Source organism: Condylura cristata, unplaced genomic scaffold, assembly GCF_000260355.1.
Source record: "Condylura cristata isolate star-nosed mole 26May11 unplaced genomic scaffold, ConCri1.0 scaffold00014, whole genome shotgun sequence".
In the NCBI taxonomy this organism is placed as follows: Eukaryota; Metazoa; Chordata; class Mammalia; order Eulipotyphla; family Talpidae; genus Condylura; species Condylura cristata.
In genome coordinates, this window is record NW_004567115.1 from 51,197,995 (window position 1) to 51,207,033 (window position 9,039).

The 9,039-nt window shown below is 61.3% G+C and overlaps 1 protein-coding gene across 1 annotated transcript in view; it reads left to right on the forward strand.

The window, feature by feature from the left end:
• The window catches only part of PTK2B (protein tyrosine kinase 2 beta), a 103,427-nt gene that overhangs the window by 71,811 nt on the left and 22,577 nt on the right, over positions 1-9,039 (forward strand). Inside the window, 4 exon segments of the mRNA XM_012724802.1 lie at positions 99-277; positions 719-806; positions 1,818-1,897; positions 8,995-9,036. Coding sequence (XP_012580256.1) covers positions 99-277; positions 719-806; positions 1,818-1,897; positions 8,995-9,036 — 389 coding nt within the window.

The window sequence follows — 9,039 nt, forward strand, 5'->3', positions numbered from 1 at the left end:
CCCCGCCCCCTCTGGGCAGCCCTGGCCCCGCCCCCTCCTGGCAGCCCTGGCCCAGGCCCCTCCAAGCAGCCCTGACACTGCCCCCCTCCCTCTTCCAGGATGTCATCGCCTCCATCCTGCTGAGTGGGCGGATCGGGCCCAACATCCAGCTGGCTGACTGCTACGGGCTGAGGCTGAAGCACATGAAGTCGGACGAGATCCACTGGCTGCACCCGCAGATGACGGTGGGGGAGGTGCAGGACAAGTACGAGTGTCTCCACGTGGAAGCCGAGTGGAGGTAGGTGGGGGGCTGGGGGCTCCGATGGGGGAATCGGTGCGGAGCCCAGAGCCTGTCCTTGGAGCACTTCCCAGCCCCTGATCTAGAAAAGCTGAGTGGCCCCGTAGGGCCACTGCATTGTCCACGCATGTCGATTTCTCAGACTTACTGTGGGCTTGGCACACCCCTGGACGGCTGTGCAGGAGCCCCCCCAAGTGGGACCTTGGAGAAGGAGGCACAGAAGTACTAGAGGATTGGGGAGCCAGACCCAGGCTGGCCTGGGCCCCTGTGGGGATCGCGCCCCCTGGGAGTAGGGGTGGCGAGCCAGGGCCAGGGCTGACCCCTGCCTGTTCGACGCCCCCTGCCCCCATGGGCCTCAACGGGTGGCCAGGAGCTTGGGCGCAGCCCCTTGCACAACCAGCTCCCCAAGACCAACCAGAATGTGTGGGTTTCCTGCCCCAGGTATGACCTTCAGATCCGCTACTTGCCAGAGGACTTCATGGAGAGCCTAAAGGAAGACCGGACCACACTGCTCTATTTTTACCAGCAGGTACAGGGCTCGCTCTGCCCAGCCCACAGCTCCCCATGGAGCTGGACAGACAAATCCCGGCTTGGGAGGTCCCAGTGACCAAAAGTCCCCTACATACTCCCCTGGCCCCTGGTCCGCTGTCTGACCCCGATGCACAGCTAGTGAGGTGCCTGCTCACCCTGCTGGAGCGCCCCTGGCTTCTCTTGGCCGTCCCTCGTGGCTGCTAACGGCCCCGGCTGGTGAGGTGGCCACGATCTGGGGGCACGTGACTCAGCACTGGTCACGCCTGGTCTCCAGCCCGGCTCTGCCATTACTGTCCCAGCACCCGGGCCTGGGCGGGCTGCAGGACGCTGTTTCGGCTCCTCTCGATGGGGAGAGTAAGAGTGATGCCCACTTTATGGGGCAGCGTGAAGACCAGCTGCTGTCCTTAGCCGCATGCTGGCAGGCCAGCCTGTGAGGAAGAAAACCTGGCTCGTAGCGCTCCCCAGCCCCGTGGTGTAAATATTCCTGCCGTGGCCTATTTCACACTCCCAATAGGACATCAAATTGGCACAATTTCAGAAAAGTTCCTCAGTGGCTTTTGTGAGCTGTGCTGAGCGGCTCCGGGGGGTGGGAGGGCGGAGCCCAGAGCAGCGCCCACTGCCGTCACAGCTCCCCGCTCTGTGCCCGCCGGGCTTGCTGCACACCAGGTCAGGCTCCGCTTGGGCAGTGTATAGCATCTGTCGTGACCCACCAAAGGCTTTGGGCAAATCACCGACCCTGGTTTTTGGTTCTTCAAAAGGAGGCGGGGAGGGGGAATCGGTGTGGCCCCCAGTGAAGCAGGGAGCCACCGGGTGCCTGGAGGCGGCGTCCCCGTCCAGGGCTCCAGCAGGGGCAGCCCAGGCTGGCCTGCCCCTTCCGCTCCTGGTCTCCCGCTGCGTTTGTGCGGGGCAGGGCACGTGTGAGTCTGTGTCGGAGGCACTATCTCTGGGGCCTCTGCTCAGGGAAACGGGGCGCGGCGCGAGGGTGACCCCTGGCCTGTCTCCCCACCAGCTCCGGAGTGACTACATGCAACGCTACGCCAGCAAGGTCAGCGAGGGCATGGCGCTGCAGCTGGGCTGCCTTGAGCTCAGGTAGGCTCGGCCGCGCCGCCCGCCTGTGGACCGTCCGCCCGTGGCTTCCTCCAGGGTGGGAGGCAGGAGTGGGGCGGTGAAGGGACACGGGCGGTCAACAGAGGCAAGGCCGTCCAAATGCCAGCTGCGTCCCCGGCGGGGGTCGCCCGCTTCTTCTCTCTGCCACTAGCAGGAGTCTTAAGCGCTTCTCTGAGAACCAGGCGGGCCTCTGGGGGGTCAGGAAGGTGGGGTTTCCATCGTGTGGGCGACGCCCCACTCGCGGTAGGCGCTGGTGAGCGCTACGGAATCAGTGAGCCCACAAACGTACAGGGTTGGGAGGGGACAGGTGTCTGCCATTGATGGTGACTCGGGCCCATGGATGGACAGGACACTGAGGGCCTCTGGGGGTAGGAGTTGCCCACGGAGGAGGAGAAGGTCCCTGCTGGTAGACAGCATGGTGGTGTGGGGTGTACACAGGCTTGGGGACCCGTGGATGGCCAGGACCGGGTGGAGAATGATGGGAGATGAGTGGGGAGGACAGTCGGAGCGGACGTGGGGATTAGCGGGAAGCTGAGACATAAGCCTGGCTCTGGCTGCCAGGGCCCACTGCCATGTGGAGCACAGGAGGCTGTGGTGCAGCTTGTGTTCTAGCACGTTCTTGACCCAGGCAGCACCGTCCAGGCCCGCCCTCTAGCACCATCCGTCCACGCATCCCGCCCGCCCACACCTCGGGGGACGGACGCAGCTTCCAAAGCCTGGTCGCAAGTCTCGCCGCCAGGAGCTTCTTAAACTGGAGATTCCCTCCCCCACCTAACCTTCCCCTGCAAATGGGGCTGTAGATCTGGGGGGGCCGTGAGGATACGCATTTCCAAGCAGGCTCGGACGCAGTTCGCCCGTGTGGCTGATAAGGCAGGTCTGGACCGCTGTGGGGGACCTGGGACTAGGGCCCCTCTGGTTGCCTGGGAAGGCACTTCCCGCGACTCGCAGCCCGACTGCGGCCTCACCGCCACAGAGGGAAGCTCGTCCTGCTTCTGCAGGGTTGGGCCCTTGCAGAATTCTGGGTCCTCCTGGGTATCAGAGCGAGGGTGCCCCAGGAAGGGGGGGGGGGGGGAGGGCCCCGCCTTGACTCCAGCCTCTGACGCTACTGGTTTTATGGCAGAAAGTGAGGTCAGAGGCACCTGGGGCCCCTGCTCTCCACGAGGCCACCAGGTCTCAGCAAGTGCGGGAACTCGGGGCCCCGGAGCAGCCTGCACCCTCGCTGCAGCTGGACAGACCCCCTCGCTGCAGTGGGTCCTGGGAGCTCCGTGCAGGGTTACTTCCGCGCAGTGGGGTGTCACTTCACGAGGGGGACGCTTTCAGAGAAATGCATCATGAGGGCTCCCCCCTGCGCAGACGTCACAGCGAGATACGAGGCTGCTGCAGCCAAACGCAACTTTACTGTGGCATCACTAGGCAGTGAGGTTTGGGGTCCCCCTCATGGGCCGTGGCCCCCGGCCACACCTGTGCCTGTGTGCCGTGAGCTGCGTCGGGCGCACGGTCTCCTCTTCGCTCTGAAACGAAACAGCCAGAAGCACGCGCCCGGACCTGCCCAGGCCGCGGGCCCAGAACCCCGCCGCCCGTGACACTCCCATCACCCTGGTCACCTGCCCCTGCAGCGTCACCTAGCGGGAAGACCGAGGTGCCCTTTCGTTCTGTGCCATGCTCTCACGCCCTCCGGTCTCTCCGAGTCTGTGCCGACTCTGGCGGCCGGGAGGGCCGCCCGGGGAGAAGACAGTGGTGTCCATCAACTCGGATCATTCCGGAATCTCTGCGTGTTGTGTGAGCGGAATCTCCTCTGCACGCTCCCGAGTCTGGGGAGCAGGCAGATGGACACTCCTGCTCTGCCCGGCTGCCCTTCGGGGGACAGGTTATTGGACAGTAGGAAGAGGCTGTGGAAAACCCCTATTTCGTAGGCTTCCTAGAAGATTGTGAGGTCTGTAGTTTTCAGCGTCGCCGCCAACACCCTCCGCCGTGATGGGCAGCCCTAGGCCACGTACGGCCAGTGCACCCGAGGCAGACCGGGCAGCTCTGGAAAGCAGGCCGCGAGCAGAGTTTCCCAGGGCTGGGATTATTTTTTCCCGAAACGGTTCCAAAGTTCCGTCTGTGGCTCGACCATGGGCTAAGGTCGCTTGTCCTGTTGATAATCGTTGGTGTGTCACCTCCTGCAGATACAGGGTGCTCAGGAAAAATACACAGATTCCCCCCTGGCTTGCAAAAGAGGCACAGTGCGCGCACAGAGCCTGAGAGAAGCACGGGGAACCCTCGGAGCACGTAACGCAGACCAAGGAACGGTCGGGACCCCCGAAGCCCTGACCGTGCGGCCGTGCTCAGACAGTCCCCGCATCTGTGAAATGGGCACCCTCGGGGGCGGGGGTGGGGGCGAGGAGCTCGGGAGTTAAGGCGCTCAAAGTCCTTAGAACAACGATACGGGCAGGGGATCCAGTTTGCACTGTTCCTCTTTATTCCTTATTTCTATTTATTGATTTATTTATTTTTTTTTTAATATTTTTTTTTTGTGCATACAGAACTGAGGTACAGGCCAGAGGCTCAGGGGCAGTGAGAGGCTTCACCAGAGACAGAGGGGGAGCAGAACAGGCAGATCCACGAAGTCCACTGCTGAGGGGAGCAGCAGGCGGTCAGGAGAGGTCTGCGGCGCCCTGTGGTCACCTCCGGGGCAGGCGGGGATCGAACTCATGCGGAAGCAGCTTTAGCTTCTCAGTGCTGTGCTGTAACCCGCTGCGCCAGCAGGGAGGGCCATCTATTTATTTATTTTTAATTGACCTTTCGGAAGCCATTTCAGGTTTGTAGGAAATGGAGAGGAAGGAGCAGAGGCCCCAGCCCTGCCCTCCAAGGCAGCACAGCCGGCCGCACCTGCCCGGCGGCGGCTCACGGTTGCATCGGGGTCCCGCGTGGTTTGTGGGTTTCACAAATGTCTCGTGACTTTATCCGCCGTCGTAGCCTCCTGCAGGATAGTTCAGTGGCCCTGAAAACCCTCGGAGCTCCCCGCCTTCAGCCTTCCCCGCCGCAAGCCCCGAGCACCTCTGATGTTTTACTGGCTTCATGGTTTTGCCCTTTGCAAACGTCCCGTGACTGGAGTCGCCCTAGTAGCTGCCTGCAGGTGCACTGAGGTGCCTTAGGAAGCCAGGTGTATTCCGTACCTGTGTGTGCCCCCAAGGCCAAGGCGTGAAATCAGCCCCCACGTGCGGGAGGTTAGCACCTGCCGGGGGAGGAGCCAGACTTGCCCCGGCCGACACGCAGGTGTGCACCCCCGCAAAGCCCGCCTGCTCTCCCGCACTCGGGGGGTGTGACCGCGTCAGCGCGGCTGTGGCTGGCCGCGAGTGCGGCTACAGAGCGAGCCGGAGGCATTTCACCTCAGCTCATTTGTAAGTGTTGGCCGCGAGTTAACTTTTCTGTGGTTTATGAGAAGACAGACACGACCGGCTGGGCCTGCAGAGCTCTGCTTTCTGCTGCCCCTTCCTGGGTATCAGCAGCAGGTCTGTCTGTGCCCGCCCGGGGCCCTGCTGTCACCTGGCCTCCGCATGCCCGGTGGCCGGTTGGGCTGGCAGAGGCAGCTGGGCGCTGGAGAGCGCCTCCTGCAGGTGCCAGGCTGGGGGCGGGATGCCAGGACTGGGGCGCAGGGGGTTCAGGGCAAGGCCAGGGAGCTGGTCTCTGGGGAGAGCGTTGTCATCCCCCCTCCAGGCGTCCAGGTGTGCGGCTGTGCCAGGTGTCAGAGACGCGCCGGAGCCACTGCGGGAGTGGCGGCCCTGTGCCCACAGCACCGCCACTGGGGCTCCTTCCGGGCCAGCGGGAGGGGGGGCGCCCTCAGGACGCCGGGGTGGTACTGGGCGTCCTTTCTTACTGAGCCCTTTCTCCAGCCCTCAGCTCCTGCCTCGTCCTAAACTGAGTAGGCTCTTGCATGTAGTTTGACTTCTGGCGGTTTCTTTCCACTGTTTGCCTCTCCGCCTAGCACAGTCACTTTGTTACTGAGGTTTATCCGGCTATCACAGGCCCCAGAATTCTTCCATCCATGCCCAGCCTTGAAGCGCTCCATCATTCATTCATTCATTCATTCACTCGCTCATTCATTCCGCCGCCGTCGGGAGACCCCTGCCACCCTAGCCCCAGGGTGACGCGTCCGCTCTGTGACAGACCCTTCTGGTTACCTTCTGCAGCCTGCAGACTCTATTCTGGAAGCTTTAGGAAATCGGCTGACAGTGTTACCTGCGTGCCGCGTACATCCATAGAGAACCACTGAGCTTAGCCGTCTTCCTGGGAGCCAGGGCCCAGGGCTGTCCCTCCCCGAGCCCTCCCTCCCGGTGCCCACCCCCGCCCTGGGCTGCCTGGGCCTCCCTAGTGCCACGTCGCTCTGCCAGGCACCAGGGTCTCGCCCACCAGTGGTGAGATCCTGCAGATCCCCCCAGTCAGCGGGGTGCTGCCTTTCACGGGGCTCAAGAGAGAGAACAGAGTGTCATTGCATTATGACATGATGAGAAAAACAATGCCAGCTGGCACTGAGCAAATGGATGTTCATTACTGGAGAAGCTGGATCGATTCCAGGTTCAGTATGGTGCTTCGCTGGACGTTGCAGTTTCCAAAGAACCATCATGACGTTCAGTCGGGACTCACTGCTCCACTGTTGGTCGACCGAGGAGGGTCCAAAGCCCGCCTCTGGTGGACTAGACTTCAGCTTGTGTCCAGCAAGTCAGTCTGGCCAGCTCCTGGGAGCCCACTTTCTAGGCCTTGCACCCAGCGGGAGTGGCGGGCCCCCCCCGCCTGTCACGAGCTCCAGCGGGCTGGCCTCGAGGTTCGCTGTGAGGGTGGACGGTGTGCAGGCAAAGGAAAGTTTTCTGGTTCAGAAAACTCGGAGCTGCCGGGCTGAGCACGTGGCAGTCGCGTGGCCGCTGCTCGTGGGCGCCTTCGTGGCGCGAGCTCCCGTGGAGGCCGATCGGCTTCCCCGCCCCCGCAGACTGGCCCCCGCTCCTGCGGCCTGGGCTCTGCAGGGCAGACCTGCCTCAGCCAGCTAGAATATTCCTTCTCGGGCAGCCTTTGGCCCTCGGTGGGACCGCTGATGGGAGCGGGGGTAGGCCAGCACAGACCCCGACGCCCACGTGTCTCTTCTTGGCTCTGGCCTCCAGGCTTCTCCCGCTCCTCACCCGGCGCCTTTGGGGTGATGAGTGCCTCAGGGGCTGGCCTGGCACGGCGGGTCGTTGGCAGCGTCCTGGCCGCTGCCCGCTGGACGGTGCTGGGCCCACCCCTCCCGCACAGGCGTGGCTGCCAGGCAGGTTCTCCAGGCGGGGCACAGCTGTCTCTGGCTGAGAGCCAGGGGTAGGCCCGTGGAGCCGCGCTGGGTCGGCTGTCGGCCAGCGGCTGACCTTTGTCCCGTGGTGCTTGCAGACAATGAGGCGACAGGAGGAAAACAGACATGAAACTGCCTCCGTATTTTTCGGTAAAATGTATCTTTGGGGCCCTCCCTGGTGGCGCAGCGGGTTAAAGCACAGCACTGAGAACCTAAAGCCGCTTCCGCATGAGTTCGATTCCCGCCTGCCCCGGAGGTGACCCCAGGGCGCAGCAGACCTCTCCTGACCCGCCCGCTGCTCCCCTCAGCAGTGGACTTCGTCGTTCTGCCTGTTCTGCTCCCCACTCTGTCTCTGGTGAAGCCTCTCACTGCCCCTGAGCCTCTGGCCTGTACCCCAGTTCTGTATGCACAATAAATAAATCTTTAAAAAAAATGTATCTTTGAATATGAGGCTTCATAAACTTTTAAGAATGAAGCCCACCTTTTACGGTAAATGTTTCATGCGAGGCATTGGGGGCTGGAGGAGGCCGGTCCACTCTGGTTGCCAGGACAACCAAGCCCCAGGCCACCGGCTTGCCTGCTCTTCCTCTCCTTTGCTGGTTGCCTGCTTTCTCTCTGACTCTGTTTTATTCAAATACATTTTAAAACTTTGTATCCTTGCATCATCTGTTGGAAAGAGGTAGGATGGAAATGGAAACAGCCTGATCAGCAATACTGACTGGGTCACCATTACCACTCTTCACGCCCACTTTAATGTAGTCATTCATTCCTGTTTCTGTAAGAGAGGGTTCACCCAACCCAAGACACTGTTTACCTTTCGCTTTCCCTCCACTGCTCTGCTGGCATTTGAAGCAACTCATGCCAGAGAGAGATTTTCCTCCTGGTTTAGCACGTCTCTGCTGCATCCAGAGTCAGTGTTTTGAACTAAAGCATGAGGTGAGGGCCCAGACTTGCTCTTTTTGAAGCACAGTGAATTAGCTAAGTTCACTGCTTTTAAGCCACAAGTTATCTGCTTCGCGCTGCTTATGGTATCGGGAGCACAGCGTTGCTACTATGACAGTTGACACTGGACAAGTTCCCAGACATGTATCCGGACACCGAGTTAAAGAAACACTGGGCTACTCTAATTTAAGCCCAAGAGTGAGACAATGTCTCCAGCAGTTGAAGAAATTCCCCACTGGGGAGGCAGGAGGCCAGGGGGGGCCCCACGCTCAGACAGCTACGGCTGTGAATACAGAATGCATAAAACTCCACCCAAACACACAATCGGAGGGAAGCCAGGCTTGGAGGTACACACTCAGGAGAAATGACTGGGTGTCCCCAGGGGGAGCTTATGAGTTATTTTTCTTTCCCTTTCTGGTCCATAAACTCTGAAGTATCCAGTCGACTACATCACTTACTATTTCAGTGGCCACGCGGCCACTCAGTGGCTATTTCAGCGGTGGTTGGGGGGGGCTGAAACCACGACCCAGAACCTGGGCGGGAGGTCTGGGCTGAGTGTCGGCCTGTGGGACATTTGTTTTGGAGAAGGTTTGTTTCCAGAACACAGCTAGCACGGGGCCTCCTCTGCCCAGCACCCAGGCAGCCCAGAGCTGAGCACCCAGGGCCCTAGTTCTAAATACCCAACTCTAAATGCCGAATTTCTTGCCGTCCTCACTTCCCCTTCCTGGTGGCTCCCACATCTGGGGGTCAAGGGAAGGGTTCCAGGCAACGTGGGTATCGGGGGGCTGGCTCTGGTCAGCTGGTCCTGCCGCAGCAGCCTCTCCATGACCTCTCTCTCCAGACGCTTCTTCAAGGACATGCCCCACAACGCACTCGACAAGAAGTC